We start from the raw sequence: 22995 nt of genomic DNA, 5'->3' as shown, positions 1-22995 counted from the left end.
ACACATACTCACACAGTAGACATATGTACGCATGCATGCACATGCACTAACACACATACGCAGGCAAACACACAAGCACGCACACACACACACACCCACACACATAAACATAAACGTGTACACGCACACATGCACACAATTCAAGAATTTCTCAGAATTATAAACAGGCAAGATGGGGGTGGGGTTGTATAAAATGAATTTTACATGTGAAATCTATGAACTAATCATGTTTTGGTACTTGTTGTCTAGCAGATACCAGTGAGAATTGAGTGTGGATAATGCAATTTAGTGAGACAGTTCGAATCATATAGGCCTTTCAGCGTGATTTGTTTTTCTGGAAAAAATGTGCTGGACTGGGCGGCGGTCATATTTTGTACCGCTCTGCGGTACATCTAGTTGATGAAGAACCCAGCTTTCTAAGAACACTTTTCTGAGGTAACTTGTGACCATCTTTGGCTCGGCCAGTAGGGTTGCTTTTTACTACCGTGGAGTCTGGGTAGTACTTGGGGTAGGACCTATGGGTAGGACGCCAAGTCAGCCATATCTGCCTTTTTCCCCCATCGAGAAACAGTCATGAAAGGAGTTCGACCTCTGAATCATCTCTCTGTAAGTTTTCATACTCTTGATAATATTTCATTTAAATCTCTCTGTTCTTTCTGTGTATGTGATAGCTTTTTGTCAACTGTTAATCTCTAAAATATTAAGACGCTGATATAGTAGCTAGCTAACAAAAGTGAATCGGTTGTTAACGCAAGGCCTCCCACTTACAGTCAGATTAGATTTTGCAATAACGTGTTTCAGGTATGGCTGTGTGACTAAAGTTTTACATCTATTTTCAGTTCTGCTGTGTGCTTACATTTTGTGAAATAGGGCTTGCTTACTCCCAAAGTCCTGATATGATGTTGACATTTAGCAAACGTGCTAGCAAAGTTTGATTGAGGTGTTCATAGACATAGCAAGCAACAACGTTAGCATAGCCAGCTAACGTTTTAGTGGTAGCCTACTGAAGGTCATTGTATTGATATGGATAGATCTTTCATCATACAAATAAACTTCACTATAATCTCCTACTTTTCTCTGAGAGTCGATCTATCGGTGTAGGTCTTGAGAGATACAACCACAAGGTAACCGTAGAAAGCCGAACAGAAAATACGTCCTCTGGCTAATGCTGTTATTAGCGCTGTTTTGGCAGCACTCGCGTTAGCCTAGTTGGTGCAAGCACTGGACTTCCAGAGTCGACTTTTCTCTACCACTCTGAAGACCCAGGTTAACGTTATCTTGGTACTTGTAAAGTTAACCTGTAATCTCACCGAGACATAGATCAGTGTTCGTTACTGTTCAGATGTTATGTAACGTTACCCTCATGAAGGGATGCTTTGACATAAGGGCATGTGATTTTTATTCCCTGCTGTGCCGTCGGTTTAGCTTGACCGCTGGAAAGAATTTCAGATTTGGGTTAGGCTATAGAATGACCAGGGAGTTACCAGTTCAGAGAGGTAAAATAACGTGCATTTCTTATCCTTATGTCTGTGTTTAATTCTCTCCCCCTGCCATTTCCTCTCTCTCTCTGACAGTCAACACAAGGTACTGTATTGGGTCATGTTAGGTCGTATGCCGACCCGTTCGGGTCACTATCCCAGGTCGTATGAATTCACACTACTGAAGCTATAGATAGCCACTCTATCTGGTGTCCCGTTCCACTTAGTTTTGTCCCTGTGCCTAAACCTTGAGTACTGTATTCACCCACCCCTGAGACCTCCTTCGGAGTTTAAGGATTCCCTCTGGATTTTTGAGTTTAGCTTTTTGTTCCTCCATCCTCACAGAGACGATGTTATGCAGCTGCCAGAAGGAGCTCGCTGGCCGAACCTTTACCTGTGGACCGCCGCAATGCCCCTGTCAAGCCAGTCTTCCAGCCACAGGATATCCAGGTTGGCTCCTGCACACCTTAATTCCTTTTCCAATTTAAGGCTTTACTTAGACCTATAACTACGATGGTTCCATTGGCTTTCCTATTGAATATGGTTTGGCATAGAACTATTTCAGACTGTGCTGAGCAAAATTCCATGGTTGTCTTTGCATTCTGTTTCCTCAGGTATCCAAACTGCCCAGTGGCCTGCTGATTGCTTCCTTAGAAAACTATTCTCCCATTTCCAAAATCGGTGTGTTTGTGAAAGCTGGCAGCCGCTATGAGACACCAGACAATGTTGGGCTTACACATGTGCTGCGATTAGCAGGAAACCTGGTAAGATCACAGCATAGCATATGATTCCATATTCCAATGCACTGATTACATACAGAAGCACTGATTGACGGTTGTTCGTGGTTTACAGACCACAAAAGGCGCATCTGCTTTTAAGATCTGTCGGAGTATAGAGGCCGTGGGAGGCTCTCTCAGGTCAGTTTGCTATCAACTATACTCATATGACCTTTTGCCACAGGGCCTCTGCTGACTTTTGAGCTAGTCCCATTCTTAAGACAACTCTATTTATTATTTATATCTCACAGTGTGACATCATCCAGGGAACACATGGCTTACTCTGCAGAATGTCTGAGAGATGACTTGTAAGTCTGTCAATTCTTTTCTATTTTCTGGTGTATGTAAATAGTAGGGAACAAATTTCACAGGCTGTGTTTTAAAGCAGTCCTGGAAAGATGTTTTGATAATGCGTAGCAATCGTTGCCATGTTTTTTTGTGAAAAACATCCACTTAAATCAGTGAGTGCACAAGGTAATAATGTACCAGCATTATAATTGTTTGCAAAACAAAACTGTGACCATTTTCTCTCATCTGTTGCCCTGATATTTCTGACAGTGACACAGTCATGGAGTACTTGATCAGCGTGATCACTGCCCCTGAGTTTAGACCATGGGAATTGTCAGACCTCATCCCAAGAATCAAGGTTGACAAGGCCATGGCTAAAGAGTGTCCACAAATCGGTAAGTCTGTCAACATTTCAAACCAGTGACATGGTTGTACTTTTCCCCCCTTGATGTTGGGAGTTCATACATGCTCAGAATCTCAACATCTTCCCCCCCTAAACACTTATAAGACATCATGTCTTGTTCAATATGTTGTAGGTGTTGTGGAGAAGTTGCATGAAGCTGCATACAAAAATGGCCTTTCCAACTCGTTGTATTGCCCAGACTTCAATGTGGGCAAAATCAGGTCTGACCAGGTAAAGGACATGTTTCACCAAAAAGTTGAGAGCAGGTTTGCACTGCACAAATACAGTACTGGTAAATATTAGACACTGGGTTTTTCAGAACACAGTACAGACACACTGATATATGTTACAGGCTCTGATCTAAGTTCTAGTGCCCATTTCTAAATGTATTTTAACTGAAATATTTGTGTTAATTTTCTAATTAGCTGCAATCTTTTGTGGAGAATAATTACACCAGTGCAAGAATGACCGTTGTTGGACTTGGTGAGTAACAGTTGAGTTTGTAATATGTTGTACTTGTAGGTAGTAGGTTAGCCATGTCATTGTTGTGCCCTGGCTTGATTATTGTTAATGTGCTTTTGTCACAGGTGTAAAGCATTCCGTGCTGAAGCAGATGGGAGAGCAGTACCTGAACGTCCATCCTGGAGCTGGAGTACCTAGGGCCAAAGCTGTGTACCGTGGAGGTAGGAGAATTGGGAACACCTGAACAAATGCAAGGAGTGCTGTTTTTTTCACTTGCTGCTGCTTCAAGGTGCCATCCCTGATAATCCTATTACACCATCACAAAGTGAAACTTTCCTGACATTCCTCTGGCTCTCTGGCCAGTGTGTCCAATTAAAAATATATTGTTTGTGCACAATCCAGGATCTGTAAATGGAAAACAATCAAAGTGACTATTCCAATGATTTTAACTCATTGATTCAGGAACAGGGAAGTGAGGGCTGTAATTCAATTGGCTGTTGAGAAGGGCAGCACGGTTTGGGGAAAATATCTAATTGTGTTTTTTCTGACAGATATTGCAATTGCGATTTGAGATATGATTTTTGAATGTCAATTAATTGATTCAGCTCAATACTATTCCAAATGTCTCTTTGATTTGTGCCACCCCTGATTGGTGAGTGCACCCGGTGCACAAGAAGCACAGTACCCATGACCAACTGTGAAGCTCACCAATCAGAATTGCTGTGCCCCTCACACACTATGCTCACCCACTAACCAGAAGCGGCATAGTCAGTGAGGATGAAATTAATATAAAAGTCAGAAATGTGACAAAATTAACATGAGCATGATTGTGCATGATTATTTGTAGATTTTGCGATTGGGTAATTGTGTTGGTTTATATTGCGATAATTGTGCAGCCCTGCTGTTGAGCTCAGGTTTCAACAGCCTTTGGCCAGAATTGAGACCATTATTACTGTAGTCTCACTCATGAGGCTTAGAGTGCTCTCTTTAAGACACACATTTTTACAGGTATTTTGACTCTTGGATTAGAATCCAAGAGCCCCAATTTCACGCTAATATGCAGAGTTGAGCCATGGCTGGGCCAGAACAGGGCTGTTGCTATAGAGTGATTGTGGTGCAATATATACTTTTGCATAAGTTGTCTTGGCAACACATTTTATACACCATATGGATAAAACTATTGGGACACTTAAACTACTTAATCACTGTATTAATGTGTTTCATTCAGACCCATTACCACAAAGAATCAAGCACCTACCAGTAGTTGTGTAGTCTGCGATAACAAACATTTGTGAAAGAAGATCCCATTGTATTCAAGCATGGTACTGTCATAGGGTGCACCATACAAGATCCATAAAGACATGGTTGGCTGAGTTGAGTGGGAAAGAACTTCATGGGCCCACACAGGCCTGACTTCGACCCCATTGAACACCTTTGGGATGAACTCAATGAATGAATCAATTCTGCAAAACATACTCCAAAACCTTTCTAGGAGTTTGAAAGCTGTTGTAGTTTTCTAGTGCCTAAAGATGAAGAATGGAACATCATAAATGTTCCTGTAGGTGTAAGGGCCAGGTGTCCCAATACTTTTGTCCAGTAGGTAAGAACGAAATATTTTGTAGGTTACAAAACATATAAAGCATATTTTAGTATATTTATTTTGTTAATATCGATTTAGTTTATTTGGCTTATTCCCATCCGCATATTTTGATATTTTCATCTGCCAGACAACTATCCGTGCCATGGCTAAAAGCCGGCATATTGCCAGTTGATGTAAACCCTAAGATAAATATGGTGTATATGGATGGTATGGCTGTGTAAGCTGACTGGCGACTCTTCCCTGGCAGGTGAGATGCGGCTACAGAGTGCTGATGGGCTGGTGCATGCTCTGGTGGCCAGTGAGTCAGCAGTGACTGGCTCTGTGGAGGCTAACGCCTTCAGTGTGCTGCAGAGGGCTTTGGGAGCTGGCCCTCATGTCAAGAGAGGAGCCAACATCTGCAGCAAACTCTGCCAGGGCATCGCCAAGGCCACCACACAACCATTTGATGTAAGTAGATGTGTAGGCATTCAGCTGCTATGATTTTTATTTACCAATGATTAAACATCTACACATATCGTTTATATTTTGAGATAGGAAATAACATTTAGAAAGATGATGTTGCGGTAGTGATGATGGATGATCTCTCTTGTAGGCCACAGCCTTCAGTGCCACATACTCAGACTCCGGACTCTTTGGGGTTTACACTGTCTCACAATATGATGCTGCTGGAGATGTGAGTACTGCTCAGTAACTGTGCAGAAGCTATTGCATGTGGTCAGTATGCTCATCCAGATATAGACAGTAGGCAGTCAGTACTTGAAAGACTGACATCAGCTGGCTTAGCCCAAGGGTGGAGCAACTCTAGAGGGGCTATTCCAATGCAGGAACTGGGGGGTTCTCCCATCTTTATGCGTGTGCCCACTGGCGGAACCGCCACAGTATGATCACTTTCAGGAACTTTAACAGGGTAAAGTAAGTCCCTGCTCTAGGGGGGACTGTTATTATATGAAACCATAAATATGTGGTTCCTGTACTGTTTTCTGTGACTGTTCTGTTTTTAGTCTTTTATTCTTTTTATGTCTTTTATTTTTTATTCTTATATGTTAAGTGAGTGTTGTACTTTGAGAGCTAAGATTAACCGGAGTAAAATTCCTCGTTTGTTTATGCAAACCTGGACGATTAAACTGATTCTAATTCTGATTCTGATATGGACACTAGGTTAGAAAACTCAGTAAAGATCAGAAACTAGTAAAGACACTTGCTCGTGCACAAAAAAGGGCACTATGTGTTTTACCCACTTATTCATCCAGAGCAACTTTACAGATTGGAGAACATAGCCATGTCCTCACATATCTCCCTTATGTGGCCCCTTCAGGTGATCAGAGCTGCTTTGGCTCAGGTGGCTGCTATTGCGGATGGAGGACTTTCCGCGGAGGACCTGGCCAGGGCAAAGTAAGACCACAGCTGAGCTCACCCACATAAACATGACTGTACATTTGTGTGGTGAGAACATCAGGCCTCATGTCAACACAGAATGCTAGTTGACATACTCAAGTTGAGATCTTCAGAGAAGGCAAGCGATATCTAACTTTGAGAATGGTTTATATGCGCCCCAGCTGTGGCGCAACTGGCACACGCAAAGTAAAAAGAAATCGCTTTTTCTATACCACTAACAAGGCTCAAAATATGTGACAATTCAGCTCACGTTGCACGACGCTGGACTGGAGCAACCATAGACCGTCTATGGGAGCAACGCTAGCTGAACTGTCACGTGACTGTTTTCTCAAGATGGCGCCCCCTTGTATACTGTGAACGGTACTGTTTCTAAACAATCTTTTTAATAAACTGTCTGTACACTTACAAACTTCTCAATGCTTCGGTTTACATGTAGGGCCCCTCATTATGTTACCGTGGAAGTGTGGTGCTATTTTGAGCCTTGTTAGTGGTATAGAAATAGCGATTTCTTTTTACTTTGCGTGTGCCCCGAAGACTAGCGTTTAACGCTAATTAGCGGTTTGTGGTAAAACTGGTCACGTTTGATTAGCATGAAAACATATCCCAGAGAACGGACGAACTCGGTACACATGTGTTATTAACCCCTACACTGTAGGTTCATTTTGCGCCGGAATTGTCCTTTAAACACATCTGCAACAAAAAGTACCAACATCCTCCTTAAAGCGGCACTAAAGAAGATTTGCTCTTGCAATAATAAACAAACTAAATCTTTTGCTACAAAGTATGAACATAATTCCATTTTGATTTCGGAGGAGGGGCGGCAGTGTTTGTTGCTAGGTCGGTAATCGCCTATAGAGGGCCACTAAGACAATGGCAGAAGTGGCGTTTGTCATGTTATGAGCCATCAAAATGATTTAGGAAATGGTATGTTATGGTAAAAAAAACTAAACTAAAGGGTGCCTTTAAGAATGTGTTCTCCCACAGCAGAGCCTCAGATTTGTTTTTGTTTTTTCTCTCCTACAGGAACCAGGTGAAGGCAGAGTACCTGATGTCCTTAGAGACCACAGAAGGCCTCCTGGAGGAGGTGGCAGCACAGGTATTTAGCAGTGGAGCCTATAGCAAACCTGAGGCAGTGCTCCAGGCTATCGACACGGTAACCTCCAGTGATGTTACAAACGTGAGTGTTCCCACCATACACACATTTATCATAGACAGGATTATTTGGATTTACCATGCCAACTTTGGTTGTGGACTGGAAGTTATGCCCCAATCAAGTCAGAGCCTGACTCTTGATAAATAAAACAGAATTGTTCATTTATGGGCTGCCTAGATCTGGAAACCTGGTTCAGTGAGATGAGAATGAGCCATTCAGAACTTCTTGGCCTTCATGATGTCAAGAAGGGAAGCTTGTTGAATAAAGTTAAAGTTAACATTGACTGATATTTAGCAGATGCTTTTGTCCGAAGCAACACAGATGAAGCGACACAGACCCAGTCAATCGATTCGTAGTCAGTGACGTTATCGTTGCTCCACCTGCTAAACCGCTAAATAAAACCACCTACATTTTGTCGTTCTGGACCAAGTCTCCACTAACACCTGAAGAATGAAAGAGCGAAAGTTAGCTTTTCATCCTGCAAACATGTCAAAGAAAAGCTATCGTGCAATATGCTCGTATTTGTAAAGGAACAGACACACAAACAAGGTGCTCTGAACAGAGTTCTTCAGACAGGGTTGATAACTTTGTGGTGATGCTTATTCCTTTTGGTATTTTGACCAAAGTTTGACACAGGTGTTTTAGTAAGACCTCAAGAAACCACATCAAATTGTGGGAAAACGGGTAAAATAATGTGACTTTTAACGTTGTTTGTGAAATTTCTATTATCACTCACTTTCCACTTAAAACACATTGATTGTGTAGATGAAATATTCAGTGAAACAAATATGCCCCATGTGTTTTCATTGAACAATGTTTAGTTACTGGTTTTATTGTACTTATTCCTGCAGGCTGCAAAGAAGTTTGTGTCCGGCAAGAAAACAATGGCCAGCAGTGGACATCTGGTGAACACACCATTTGTGGACGAGTTGTGAGGGGGAGAAGAGGAGGGGGGGTCACCTGTATTTAATTATTAAACGAAGGCAGTTGTTGCCTTGCTGCAGAAAGAAATGCAAGAGAAATGGTCCTAAAAAACATAACGACTACCAACTGCATTTGACAATGTTTGTCACCAGCTACTCCTAGTTTTTGTTCTACAGTTTCAGTGTGCACAAGCACCAAATAAAGGGACACGTGTCTATTTCACTGTATATCTGATGTAAATTCATTAAATGGTTTATGAAATCAATTCTCCCAGAATATGTTGTTGTCTCTAATATAATGCTGATAAATGGAAACATACAATAACTCAGATCTCTAGGAAGGGCAATGTAGAGTGATGACAATAGCACATTTTAAGGAAATGTCATGTGATTTCATGAAAATGCATCTGAATTTAATTCTGCTCCTTTGGAGAAATTATGAACGATGTGATCCTTTAGAAATAGTATGAAGTTCATGTCTAACAATAGGCTGCTTACAGATATAGGGATGTAAAGTACTTCCAAGCATGTCCATGTGGTATTTGGAAATCCAACGTTTTACTATCTAGCAGTTTAGCCATCTGACTGTTATGCTGGTTTTTCAAAACTATTTTGAATTGGATCACCCTGATCCAGGTACAAACTTTTCAGTATAACATCTGGATTATCAATGCCACTAAATTAGACTTCATATCACAATTTAGCCAAGTGGTCATGGAAGGTACAGTTAGAATAATCCATTGTGTTGCTTTACTTGTGTTATCTATTCTAAGACAGAAAACAGCACAATAAAACATAAACATCCCCTTCCTTTGTCAGTTTCTTATAAACAGTCAGACCCCTGTCTAATCCACAACAAATAAATAATATTTACTACTGTAACAGTTAACAAAAGTGCTTATACATGACTAATATATTATTTGACCAACGTTAATGTTTTTTGTGCCTGAAATCCACTTTGAATCAATCCTTCAGATAGGATCAGGATAAACCAGATTGTTTTTGATCAAAGTAATCCCAATTGACTGCACACTTTTAAAAAGTTGTGCTTTTTGTGTGTTGAGGGGGACAGGGTGGCACTGATGATTAATTAGGTATCCTCTCCTAATTAATCTGTTTTGTGAAAGAAAAAAAAAGTATACGATTTGTAAACACTGACTGCAATGGTCACATAAACTTGCAGACAAACTATTATTGGACGAAAGGAAAGAGTTATGCTACAGTTGGTTACTGTGACCCTAGTGGCAAAGCGCAAAATAACGGGATAGCCGTATGCAAGCAGAACTTCTCCGCGGAAAAGAAGAAAGGAAGATGAAGACACGTAGGCTACATGACCGAACATAAAGGTATGCCTTTATTTAATTTGTTTGTGTTGGTGAACACTATCACGACGACAAACCAAACTGTCGACAGACTTGTAGTCTCCATCACCCATGGAGGAGCAACTGAGAACAGATCGCCGTTTTGTTTCACCTGCTCATGAAATAGCCTATTTAGGGCCTTTTCATCATTTCTGTCTAGGCCAAGAGCGAATAAGACGTGAATCAAATTGAATTTACCATATATTTTGGACAAACGCGTCTGCTTAATACCATACCCATATTAGAAAGCTAGATGACGGCATCAAATAGTATAGAAGTAGTCCTAACTTATACTCTGATCGCATTGGGCTCCAGAACGAGCGCCGCCATGGTGGTGGCAACAATGGAGAAACATGTGACTGACTCTGACTGGAAATCATATATAGGTGTCTTTGATTGCCGGTGTTCTGGCAAATGTTGCCCATAGACAGTAAGGTGTTTGCCCCCAGCAATAATACCGAAGTCCTTTTAGGCAAGTCCCTGTACTCTGCGGCAGAGATGGCAAAAGTACCGGTAGCCTAGTATACAAATAGTGTTAAAAAATACTCTGGTAAAAGTAGAAGTACTGATTTAACTTCTTTACTCAAGTAAAAGTAACAACAGGCTTGGAAATGTACTTAAAGTCTAAAAGTAAAAGTAGTCTTGTGAATGGTACCTTTTTATTAGCACATTAGCACATATGCATAACCCCCCCCCCCCCCCCCCCCCCCTCCATGCCACAGCAGAACTGTGGCCACACTTATACATTTTCTTAAATAGTTAAATATATAGATATATAGACTTTACTTTACTTTATTTCTGCATTGTTGCACTGTTGACTTACTCATTTGCACTATCACCATGACCACTATCACCATTGCACTACCACCATGACACTCATTCACACAGAGCACCTTAGAGCACCTTACCATACCTTACTATGCACAGAGAATCACAGGCTCAGTCCCTGCCTCAGTCATTGCAAGCGCCTCTGATTTATTAATCACCACTATGTGGATACTGTTTTTAGAATTGATTTAGATTAAGTGTTAGTATAATTTGTATTTTTGTAATTTGTATTTTAGTATATTTTTACATATTGTATTAAGTGTTAGTATAATTTGTATTTTAGTATATTTAGCATATTCTTTATCTTCTACTGTCCTTACTGCTTAGTTGTGTTTTTATATTATATACTTTAATTACTCTTTCTGCTGTTAAAGAATGTGTTTGTGTTGTATGTATGCTAGTGCTGCCACTAACGACTAATTTTCTAACGACTAATCTTTCGACTAATTTTTCGATTAGTCGACTAATCTAAACGACTTTTTTTTTTTTTTTTAAATCAAGTGTTTGTTATTTCGTTGTGTCCATTTTATTTTTAACTCAACTGAAGGGAAAACTTAAGTAAACTGTTCAAAAACGTGTAAAAAAAAGAAATCACCATCAAATGCTACCATCAGGTCTAATGTCAGACCTTTGATATACTTTATTTGTATGCCAGTGTTGCCATGGACATCAACAATGTTCAATGTTTGTCAAACTTCTTTGACCTGAGGGCCGGTCATGGCACCTACATGAACCCACCCCCCATCAAATTATCATTATCAATTATTATTGTTATGCTATATTGTTATACATGCACTTCAAAGCAGCCAATGTTTAAAGTGCTAACACTGTTCACAAAAAGTTTGTGAAAACATGCACATTAGAGGACTGCTTTACCAATGTAAAATATAATTAATTCATTGCTTTTGCATGGTTGCATGATAAATACTTCTCAAAACACCAGCAATTATATGGGTGGCATTGTTTTGGGATGTTTCCCTCATGCAAGCATCATACACTGGTAGGCAAATGGAAAGAATATTAACATGACATTTAATTATGCCACAATAGCTTTTGGCCACTTTATTCAAATTTGACTATACAATACAATGCTAGATAGTGTATTAGTCTGTGCTTTTATGGAAGTTGCACAAATCCACATCGTTCTATTAAATGTCGTTTCATAATTAAATAGCTTCAATAGGTTGAATCGGAGCTTTGCTACCAACGTTATCGAGTGGTTTCAGTTTCTCTCGCGCACACGCATCATTGAATGAACACTAATGGTATGCCTGGCTCGCCAGGCTAATGCCTCTATGTTTGATGACACTGATTGCAGAAACGTTTGTTTTCTTTTTCTGTCGGTCCGCGGTTCCTTGATCAATTGCGCAGCAAATTATCAGACGAAGCCCCGGGAATAATTTCACTCTGCGGCTCCGGGACCAGCAGTATCCACGTTGCGGCCGGTGCTCGTCCGCAGCCCATAGTTTCAGAAACGCTGGTCTAGCCAATTTTGAAAAGGCGTATGGAGTTGAGGATTTTGCAAATGAGCCTGACATCAGCATGTTCAAAACAAATAGGGTACAGGCACTTTGCGCGTCTTACCACATAGGTTACCTCACTTTATCAGTGGCTTGAACGCTAAGCGTTGTGACTTATTCAACATGGGAAATGACGCGCACCTTATTGTTGATATCACAGGGGCGGCATGTTTTTTACACACCGTTGCGTTGTCAACGTGAGCCACTCTCTTCACTTAATTTATTGCAATTTCCACAATACTAGTCAGAGTCTGGACTAGCGTAACTAGTTTAGCTTCCCCCACTTAGCTCTTCCTAATAATGAATTGCGCTCGCTGAAAGCAGGCAGGCACGCAGTTTTGCTGCTCGAGTTTACACTTGCGTGCATGGCAGGGTTTAAAACATGACTGCCAAAGTCTAAGTAGCCTGTTTGACAGTCGTACTTTTCAAGAGTTAATAACATTACAATGAGCCGTTTGAGACGGGAGACCAAAAATAAATAGGTGGTCAATAGTAAAACGACTCTTCGACTAAAAAAATTGCCGTCGACTAATTTTCATGGTCGATTAGGTCGACTAAGTCGACTAATCGCGGCAGCACTAATGTATGCTGCTGAGACCTTGAATTTCCCCTGGGGATCAATAAAGTATCTATCTATCTATCTATCTATCTATCTATCTACCTGGACCACACAAATGTTACCAGAGTGCAAGAGTGCCAGTCTCTCTTTTTAAATAATAGGTAAAAAATGAAAATGCAATATTATTCTGCTTTAATCGCCCCTATCTTCAGTTAAGATGTTCAGAACTGCACCAAATTGTATGTGTATGATTGACCTTGCATTCTCTGGGGGTATGCCAAGTTTCATAGAATTTCATCCATGGGGGGGTCCTAAAAAAATTAGGTTATGTGTACATTTAGTGACTGTACACTCATTGGCCTGTAGATGGCGGTGCACACATATACACATGCACACACACACAGGCACCCACATACTATCGGTATTAGAACGGCCGATACATAATTACAAATTCAGTAGGATTAAAAGAAAGCCAAAATAAATATTCATCATCATCATCATGGCTGCATTTCCAGTATTGGCGATAAATAGTCGTTTGTCCACTAGATGGCGCATCGTTGCAGTGAGACTTAATTTTGTTGGAAGTTAAAAGTGGGTTGGAAAAACAATTCCTACAAGGACTGTTTACCGCAGAGAACGTCTAATAAGGATTGGACAATGTTCACATGAAATGTAATTCCCATTTCTTCTTGAAGCCGAAATAAATCTGAGGATGTTTATGCTTGGTTTTTACTGCAGGTACGTTAATCTTATAATATCAATAAGGACCTAGGTAATGTTACCGTTAGCGTTGGTTGAGTGATGGAGGCCAATTTGATTGATTGCATTTGTAGAAAACTATAAATGCGGTTATACCAAGCAAATTGATAGCAGCACTGTAATTGTATCTTTCGACTGTCATTTGTTGCACGTGCTACAAAAATCATTCTGTGCAATGGAAGATTTAGCAACGTTACACCGGTCTGATACAGTTTTGCCTATACATGCGTGAGACTGAGACGCCTGTTTATTTTGTTTTAAGTGCGTGCAGGGTGTGAGAGGGGAATCGATGTGCTTTGATTCCAGCTTGGTAGTTGTAGTCTGTGAAATTAAAAAGCACGTGTGTGTGAAGTATCCAAACAATGACACCTTCATTTCATTATGGCTGCTTTAGCAACACACCTTAAGCTACTGTGTGGGTCCCATTTAGAAGTGGCTACTTCATTCGCGCTTTCCTTGACTCATGGAGCTGCATGAATTTTATTACAACTTTTCGCCACGATATGGCAGTTTAAGTCCGCTTGATACTGTAAGGCGTAAGCCATTGGTTTCCAAAGGAGATTTATTTGTGTCGCCAGCAGCCTATTGACAATTTATGTTGTAAATAGGCCTACCTTATAAGCCTACCTGTAGTTTAGGGAAGCTAACAGCTTTCTATTAGGATCTAGTTTGTTAGTTACAGTTTTGTCATAACTTCCTGATGCATTTTTGCATTTAGAATAGCCAGAGCGTGGATATCAGGAAAATTAAACAATATCGGGTGCCTATGGACTAGGCTGGGTGAACCCAGTCTGATCTGCCCGCTATTTATTTTTTGATTTCCTATATTTGCACGAACAATAACGGACAACAGCTCTTCAACTTTGGCCTGTTAAAATGTGTATGAACAGTCTAGCGACGCATTTCATCATGGCCCATTTGGACATGTCAGTTATTTGCACCACTGGTTAGATGTAAAACAGCATTTCGTTTCAGATTACTGTTACTTAATTTGTGCATTAACAATAAAGTTTCAGACTACTGTTACTTAATTTGTGCATTGACAATAAAGTATTACATGAACTAAAGATGACTAAAATCTTATGTAGAAGAAGAAACATTCACAAAAAATCCATCCATCCAAAAATGACCTTTGTTTTTGATAGCTGTTGAAAACGGCATGGAACTGACAGAGATGTTTTTGTTTATTTATAAATAAATAAATACAATTATGCTGATACCTTTTGCTTTTCCCAAATACAATGTAGCCTACAGGTGTAAGTGACCTTTCATCAATCCAGTTGCAATGGATGAACTGTGATGAACTGCCCTACTTGTGATTGTTTAGAGATTTTAAAGGTTTTATAACAATGCTACATCTTCTTTGGCTATTCTACAATCTATTCACCTTTTCAGCACCAGTAGGCTACTTTCTGTGTAGCCGCACACACACACTCAGGCATGCCAAACAAGCATACACAAAAGTTTCAAGAGTGGGGGATGGAGTAAAATATGGAGACAAATTGAAGTGTGATTTATTTTCGCGTAACAGATGTACAGGAATGAGCGGCGGTCATATTTTGTACCGCTATGCGGTACATCTAGTTTGCCAAGGTATGCTCATGCATTTTGTAATGCCCTATGGAAACTCCCCATATTTTTGGTTACCCAAAATGCATACTGACAATAAAAGTATGCATTTCTGAGGTTTCTTGTAGACTATTTGTATTGTAACTTATGTCAGGTTCTGATATAGAATGACTACACAAAATGGAATAATTACACCAATGTCTCTATTTTTGCATTTTCTTGGGTGTGTATAAGATGGGCGATACATATTATGCACAATATTGGATAAAACAACATGAATATTTAATTCCTGTGGATTCCTGTGAATATTTCAAGACCAGGAATGTAGTGGTAAAATCAGAGGTGGGTAAACTATGAATTCTGTGATCACGGTAAGGTGGATTTTTATAAAAAGGCATTCAGAACATGTTTGATGATGGTGAAGGTTATTGTCCAATGTTTATAACAAGTGGCATTAAGTGGTTCATAGAGTGTTGATGAGTGTACATAGGCCTATTGTTATTGTGGATAATATAGTGTGATTTTTAAATGTTGTAATTGGTGAATAAACTCTTTTGAGAGGTGGATAAACTCTAATAAGAGATGGAAAAACTATTTCTGAAATTTCAGAGGTGGAAACTGCGTTTACTTGCATTTAGCCTCCACTGCATCCCTGTTCAAGACGCAATGCTGCATCTACTTATTGCTAAGGATATAGGCTACACTGCAGCTAAGTTAGGGAAGCATCAAAGGCGAGGAGAGGAGGAGGGCATTTTTGACAAAATGTAATTGAGACATACTACTACGTGCTAACGTTAACGTTAATGCCATCAAGCTGTAATAGATAGATAGATAGATAGATAGATAGGGCATCTATTTCAGCAGAAATGCGCCTGTGCAAGGCTTCACGACACCAACCTTTCTCCAGCAGCAAGATCACAAAACATGATTGGCACAATGTATTCACAACACACCACATGATTGGCACAATGTACATGTCGAAAGGAAGGGGCGGATGTGTAGGATAATACTCTCTATCTCTGAGCATCTGTTATAACGTTAGACTATGCTAAGCAATTTTAACATTTAACAGCTAGACTGGATATGTGTTGCAGATATCTGTAATTCAGTTTTGCCTCAAAAAAATTTCAGATATCCGCAACTACATTCTTCCTATCCAATTGTCATTTCAGATATCCACAAAGACATTCTTCCTAGGACAAATGACGTCACTTTTGCCATTCATTTGTATGGGGTTTATCATTAGGGCCTACAGATATACAATTCAGTTGCAGATATATGTGAATTACTGATATCTGCCACCGAATTCGATATCTGTAATTTGATTCTGACTAGCCATAACTCCAGTTCAAGATATCTTTAATTCATCTCAATTCAAGAGATCTACATGTTCCTTTTCAGATATCTTAAGTTAGGCAAAAAGTATGGCAAGCCCTTTTAACTTTACAGATATCTTGAATGACAATTCCAACTATCCAAAATGTAATTGCGACTAGTCAGAAAGACGTTGTTGATATCTACAATGTTAATTCCAGATAGTCAAACTTAACGTTTTGACTAGGTGAAATGACGTTGCAGATATCTGTATGCAAATTAGGCACGCATCAAATCAACATATCAAACCAACAATCACATAGAACTTGTTATTAACACTGATTAGCACCATTATCCCTCATTTCATCATCCCCTACCACACACCCCATTACACCCCCCCTCCACACACACACAAACACACCATACCCCACCCCCCCCCCCCCCATTACACACACAATATATATTTTTAATTACTAATTACTACTTTTAATGTATTCTTTAAAGTTGAGCTGGCTTTTGAGCACAAGAATTCCATAATTCATTTTATGTGTACATGACAATAAACTACTTGAACTTGAACTTGAAAATCCATGTGTGCGCAACAATGGGGCAGAAAGCACAAAAGAACAGCATAAAGCAGTGCTCTCCACGAAAAGATTATAAGGAGTTTTTGTAAAGGAATGCATGTCTTTGCCAAAAAACTGTAGATGTTATGTTATACCAATAATGCAAATGAAAGACAAACTGAAATAAACTCTGGAATGAGATGTTATTATCATTGACAGCAAGGGTATAAAAAAATTGTGATTCTAGCTTACAGCAGCCGACTATTAGGTTTATAAGTTTATAACATTGTGGCCGGCCACAGAGCGTTTTCTTCCCCAAGGTTGTGTGTGTATTTAGTTTTGTTGGGATTTTGTTGAGATGCATTAAGAACTTAAAGCAAATCTTCCAACCTGCTCTGTGTTATTTATGGAACCTAGTACCTCCTACAGTTATGCAGAGGTAATTACAATTTTTATGAGACATCCATACCAAATTAAAAGTAGCCTATTTAATGGCTGCTGTACTCTTTTGTGACCGTTGTAGTGGTACCTGCGTAGAAACTTTCACGCAAAAAAGAAAGGTAAGTTGTCATCCGTAGCTACTAAATATTTCGAATTCTGGGTATGTTCTCTGCTTGGACCCCTAAAGTCGCTGTTCAAACGCTATGTAATAAAGTAGTCGTGGCCGAGTGGTTAAGGCGATGGACTAGAAATCCATTGGGGTCTCCCCGCGCAGGTTCGAATCCTGCCGACTACGAAATGCTTTTTCTTTAGTATTTCTGGCGTTTTGATTTCATCACTTAATGGAGTCAAATGCAAAATTAGTAGAAAGTCGTGGAAATATCAGGATTAAGTGGAGACCTCGCCTATCAATATTGCCCAGAAGTATTCAGTCACATTTCAGTCCTGCAGATGGCGGTAATGCACTAACATTTCAAACTGTCAACTCAAAAGTAGCAGGAAAAGAAGAAGATCGCGGGATTTTTCAAGTACTCAAGCGAATGTTAAACCGAGGATTTGTTGTTGTGTTTGACGGTAAGTTATGACTTTAGGGCTGGATGTGCTAAAGGTACAACAATAGTTACACAATAGTGCACAAATGGAATAGGCTTACTGTAAATATGCTAAATTTGAACGATCGTAGATTATCGGAGAACATCAAATGTCTGTGTTTGCTCCACGGTTTATTAGCATTAGCTAACACGCTAGTCGTACGTTACCTAGTACCAGTACCAAACAGACAGCATAATAATGATAATTAAACTTAGCGTAACCTACAGTTGCTTGCTGTTAGCATGTTACGATGCAAGATTAGTGGTAAAGTTAACAAGTTATATGTTGTTGAGGCTAGAATCAGTGTGTTCAAATTTGACACGTCTTTTTACGTCTGTGCACACAGACGTCCATGGCCGATTAGTAGTTGCATTATTAATGAGCTACACATTCTTTTTTAGTTTCGCCAATGTTAAGACTTTTTTTTTTTTCAAGATTGGAAGACTTTCGAGACCTAAGAAATGGGGTCACAGTACGATCTTAACGACCTGGAAGAGTCTCTAGAGTCATGTGTTCAACTAATCGATAGCAGTAATGCGGAGGGAAACATGCAAGGTATACGAGATAAAGCACCACAGCTGTTTAATCACCACCTGGACACGAAGAAGACCTCGACCCAGCTCCTAAATGGTAAGTAAACGCTGAGCTTTTATTTTAAGTAGTACAATACAGCTCTGTTGGCAAATGCTTATTTTGTAACAATACATTTCATGTGTTGGCCATGTTAAGACCTTATCCAGTCCGAAGAAAGAGTGGGCCAAACACTTCTGGATTTGGAGAGTCGTACAAATAAAATGACTGAGGAACTAGAGACGCTTCAGCGGGAGATTCAAAAGAAGCAAACCCAAGGCATGAACCTGGAGTCAGAGTCACAGTAAGCTACACCCCTTATTCTTGACATCATTCTTGACTTCTGCTTTGGACAACTCTGAAAACAAATGCTTTGGACAACTCAAGTGAATGAAAAAATGAAACTGAATATTCAACCATTAATGCTATGTTTACACGTGGCCGGCTATTTTTATAAACAGACATTTCACCCTCTCCATTTTCAAAAATAACATTGTGCACACCTGCCATATATAGTATATAGACCTTCATATATAGTAGGTCATGGAAATTCAGTTTTTTTTGTCAGGGAAAAGTCATGGAATTTTACATTTCACTTAGAGTGGGAACCCTGGTTTTAGTATAGCCTAACACAGTGCTGTTACCAAGAAGTTCATATTCATGATGCCATGTGATGCTTCAAGCAGTGTGTTTGTTCTGATGGCATAGGCCTCTTCTCCCTCCCTTCCTCCCTTCTTTCCTTTCTCTGGTCCTAGCCCCTCCTCCTAATTAATGTTGTGAAGGAAACGAGGAAGGAATGATAGGATGATGGAGGAATGAAGGAGAGACCGATATGAGAGCTGAGATGTCCTCCTCACTCACGCACGCATCACTTTTAAGAGACGTCAATTACTGATTCGGCGCATCACCTCTTAGGCTAGAATAAACAGACACGCAAATTGCAGAGAATATGAGTTTATACCAAAGCCAAAAAATGTCATATGAACATGGACTCTCTTCCCACTTATTGACCCTAATAATGAGGTAATGTTTGATAGTTCTCGACATGAACAAATACTTATTATACAATGTGTGAACAAAACAGGCATGAACTTTTAAAAAAAAGTTTGCATGGTAGTTCATAATAATTCCAGCATATACAGGGTTCCCGCAGATCCTTAAAAAGTCTTAAAAAGTCTTAAATACAACTTTCAGGTTTTAAGGCCTAAAAAGTCTTAAATTGTCTGGGATGTCTTGCATTTTCGAAAGGGAGGTATTAAATTTACGTATGGGACCGCCAGCGAGTGCAAGAGAGCAAGTGAAATGTCTCCATCCCGTTTCGTGTATTTAAAACGCAATTGTAAGTGACAGGCTACGGGAGGAAGTGTAGTGGTTGCAGAGTGAAGATATTTTTCACGGGTGTGGTTAAAGATGTGAAAACGGTAATAATACAGTATGTACAAATATGCCTGACGTTTTCGTGGTGTAGCCGAGGCCTGAGATACGCAGGTAGCCTACGTGAGCGGGAGAAAGAGTTGGTAAGCCAGTTAACAATAAGTTGGCCATACGTTTAAATTTAGGCCAGACATATGGATTTTAAAAGCCCTGTCCGGCGTCCGGCGCAGCCTCAAGCCGGACGCGCATTTGTCCTCCTTTTTGGAGTTGCGCTGGGCATCTAATCTTTGCTTGGACGCAGAATTGTTTCACAAACTATGGACGCGAAGTCTGCTGGTCAAATTATGTGCAGTGCTTCTGTCACTTGTCTGATAATTTGCTGCGCAATTTATGAAGGAACCACGGACTGCCAGAAAAAGAAAACATGTACAGTATTTTCTCAATCAGGAGGAAATACTGTACATGTTAAGTTTGCATCTTTCCAGCGTGTGTTGCTGGCCTAGCCTAGGGAAGAAAATATCTGTCTAAGTTATAATACCTGTAATATCTGTCAGCAGCTTGCTTGCCAGCGTTTCCCAGTAGGCCTACTTCCCAAAAGTTGTGAATATAACTACATATTTTTTGAATGTCGGCGACTGGCTACATAAAAAAAAACATGCATTCATAATACGTGCGTTCTTGAGATGAAACCAGCAGTTTTCAGCAGGATCATGCGAGGAGGACCTGTCTCTTAATTAATTTAAATTAAAGTCAATGGTTTTTACGATGTTTCAGTCAAGCTTTGGTTGGTTTAGATACAACTGGTATGCAAAATGTAAAGTAGTGGATTAACTTTAATTTGCTGTGCTGCATGTGGGACAATAGATGCACATAATAAATTATATAAAGTAGGCCTATTAAAATATTTAAATAGCTTAGTCTAACTTTTCTAAAATATTGAAGGGAATCCAGTCCAGTGCACATGTCTTTGGCAAGTAGCCTAGGCTACTACAGACGCAGGTGAAGAACAGTCAGCCTCAGCCAGTAAGCACAACCAAATATGTACAGCCAGCTTCAAAAGCAAGCAGCCCAGACCCTAAAATTGGGCATTTATAGCTGTGAAGGTAATTCACACACAATTATTTTTCTTTCGTCAAAATATATTTGGTAACTTCTGTAGACATCCAAAATTGGGTGGGGGTTATAATTAGTAGGGAAAAAAAACTATTGCATGAAACCGTTTTAAGTTGTCGTATGTATATTTTTGCCGTGGTATAGTCTTATTTTTTTTCATTTAGATGTTTTGAAAAGGTCTTAAAAGTCTTTAAATTTGCACATTTGGAAAATGTGCAGATACCATGATATAAAGGTCTTTTTTCGGTCTATCTACTAGTTTATTGACGCAAATAAATCCTTACGAACTTGTTTGAAGGCGAAAGTTGGGAAAGTTCCCTCCCACAGACGTGGGAGAGAACTTTCTACCTTGGCAGCTTGCCTTGGACCAATGATCGCACAATTCCGACTGAAAACGCTTCCGCGTAGGATACTCTTGTGTTTCTCGTATCGGGACTTCCACCTCCCTCCTCTCTCCTCGGTCTTACCTCTGGTTGCAATTAAATGAATGAGATGTCCTCGATAACGTTAGGCTTTGAACAATTTCCGGGGCACAAACTGGAGGACCGAGGAGAGAGGCAAATAGAGGTTTGAGAAGAGGCCATATCAATGTGAAACATGCATTAACTTGCCTTGCTTTTTGGCAGGTTCCTGCAGAGGGAGCTAGAGCACTTGCGTGAATCAGAGCAGGAGATGCAAGCCCTGCAGCAGGAGGTGGATGAGGACACCACAGAGATTATCCCCTCTGCCATGTGAGGAACTTAAATATTCTCATATTGTCTTTGGCTGAATAGCAGTGTTTTCAACTCAAACATGGTCTGCAAAATTTAGATGGTAGCCAATATACAAGAAATTCCATCCTCTGTTCCAGATACTTTCATAGCTTGCTCAAAGTAAATGCTGCTTTTTGCACATCTGAATCATGACCCATCATCAGTTTGTTCATACATTGAATATGGAACTCTGTCCAAAGTAATCTAAAAAAAATAGCTGGTGTCCCATAATGGGGAGAAAGTCTTGTGTAGAGTTCTGTTGTCAGTTCTGTTCTTACCTTTTGTCTTGCAGATACCTGGCTCAGCTCTACTACAAAGTCACTAAGATCAAGCTGGAGATGGATGGGGATCCACAAATCTTGAAAGGAGGTAATATTGCTCACATAACACTTAGTATCATTGTGTCTACTAAGTATCAGTATCATTGGAATTTTTACTTTGGATATTTTAAACAAAAGTTTGGAGAATGGAATTTTCTGCCAGTTCTACTCCTCTACTCTTGCCTAAAATGAGAGAAGGAATGGAGTTGCCACTCTTATCCTGAAAACAAACTCAACAATGTACATTTTTCTAAATTTGGAGAAAGTGCATGTGTTTTTGTTAAATGTATGTTATAAAAAATTGAATGCAGGTAGTTTTTTTTTTTTTTTCACAAACTGTCAAACTGTTTTCCTTTTAGTTCACTATGGGAAAGACCTGGTTACCCCCATCAACATTGACACCTCCCAGCTCTCGCCATGTGCTGTCAGTGATAAACTCTGGAGTTTAGTCAGCACAGAATGGAACTAGTTTGTCTCTGAAATTGTTTTTTTATCTGCTCTATCTGTCTTGTCTATTGTGTCCTTATAGATGTTTTTAATGTGATATAATACCTTCACAAAGTCTACTCATATTCATACTATTTTATTTGTCCACTAGATGTCAGTGCACTCATTTTTCCCATTGCTTGATGGTGAGTTGGAGAAAGAATCTTGGATCATTTTTCAATCTTAAATTCTGCAGCATGCTGATGGTTGCCATCAGCCACCATGTTAATATAATAGGCATAGTTGACTGTTGCATATTTGTTTTCTCTGCATATTTAAAGGCTACAAAAAATAAAATGCCATGTACTAAATTTTTAAAGTTTTTCTAACTCTCTCAGTTGTTTTTGAATATTGAAGGTATGTTATCGGTTCAGTTGAGTAAAGATAAGCCGTA

General features: G+C 39.7%; 2 protein-coding genes and 1 non-coding gene across 3 annotated transcripts; all 3 read left to right on the top strand.

Moving 5' to 3' along the window:
* The first annotated feature begins 495 nt into the window (after nucleotides 1-495).
* On the top strand, nucleotides 496-8744 carry uqcrc2a (ubiquinol-cytochrome c reductase core protein 2a). The gene is made up of 14 exons (XM_076265322.1): nucleotides 496-606; nucleotides 1824-1928; nucleotides 2093-2242; nucleotides 2331-2395; nucleotides 2506-2562; nucleotides 2813-2937; nucleotides 3079-3176; nucleotides 3371-3428; nucleotides 3533-3628; nucleotides 5255-5454; nucleotides 5600-5680; nucleotides 6323-6399; nucleotides 7426-7579; nucleotides 8407-8744. Exons 1-14 carry the CDS (start codon nucleotides 574-576, stop codon nucleotides 8488-8490), a joined length of 1383 nt encoding a protein of 460 aa, XP_076121437.1. The 5' UTR covers nucleotides 496-573; the 3' UTR covers nucleotides 8491-8744.
* Nucleotides 8745-17608: 8864 nt separating this feature from the next.
* trnas-aga (transfer RNA serine (anticodon AGA)) lies at nucleotides 17609-17690 on the top strand. The gene has a single exon. It is a non-coding gene; the product is annotated as a tRNA-Ser (tRNA).
* A 191-nt stretch (nucleotides 17691-17881) lies between these two features.
* spc24 (SPC24 component of NDC80 kinetochore complex) lies at nucleotides 17882-22912 on the top strand. Its single transcript, XM_076266842.1, has 6 exons — nucleotides 17882-17968; nucleotides 18422-18616; nucleotides 18716-18860; nucleotides 21670-21774; nucleotides 22088-22164; nucleotides 22475-22912. Exons 2-6 carry the CDS (start codon nucleotides 18448-18450, stop codon nucleotides 22582-22584), a joined length of 606 nt encoding a protein of 201 aa, XP_076122957.1. The 5' UTR covers nucleotides 17882-17968; nucleotides 18422-18447; the 3' UTR covers nucleotides 22585-22912.
* The last annotated feature ends 83 nt before the right edge of the window (nucleotides 22913-22995 follow it).

This window comes from Alosa pseudoharengus, unplaced genomic scaffold (genome assembly GCF_046254945.1).
Source record: "Alosa pseudoharengus isolate Yale_2024_CS ecotype anadromous, Long Island Sound unplaced genomic scaffold, YU_APseudo_1.1 YU_APseudo_1.1_scf_4, whole genome shotgun sequence".
NCBI lineage: Eukaryota > Metazoa > Chordata > Actinopteri > Clupeiformes > Clupeidae > Alosa > Alosa pseudoharengus.
Note: the sequence above shows the minus strand (reverse complement) of the source record. Positions and strands in the feature narration are given on the sequence as shown.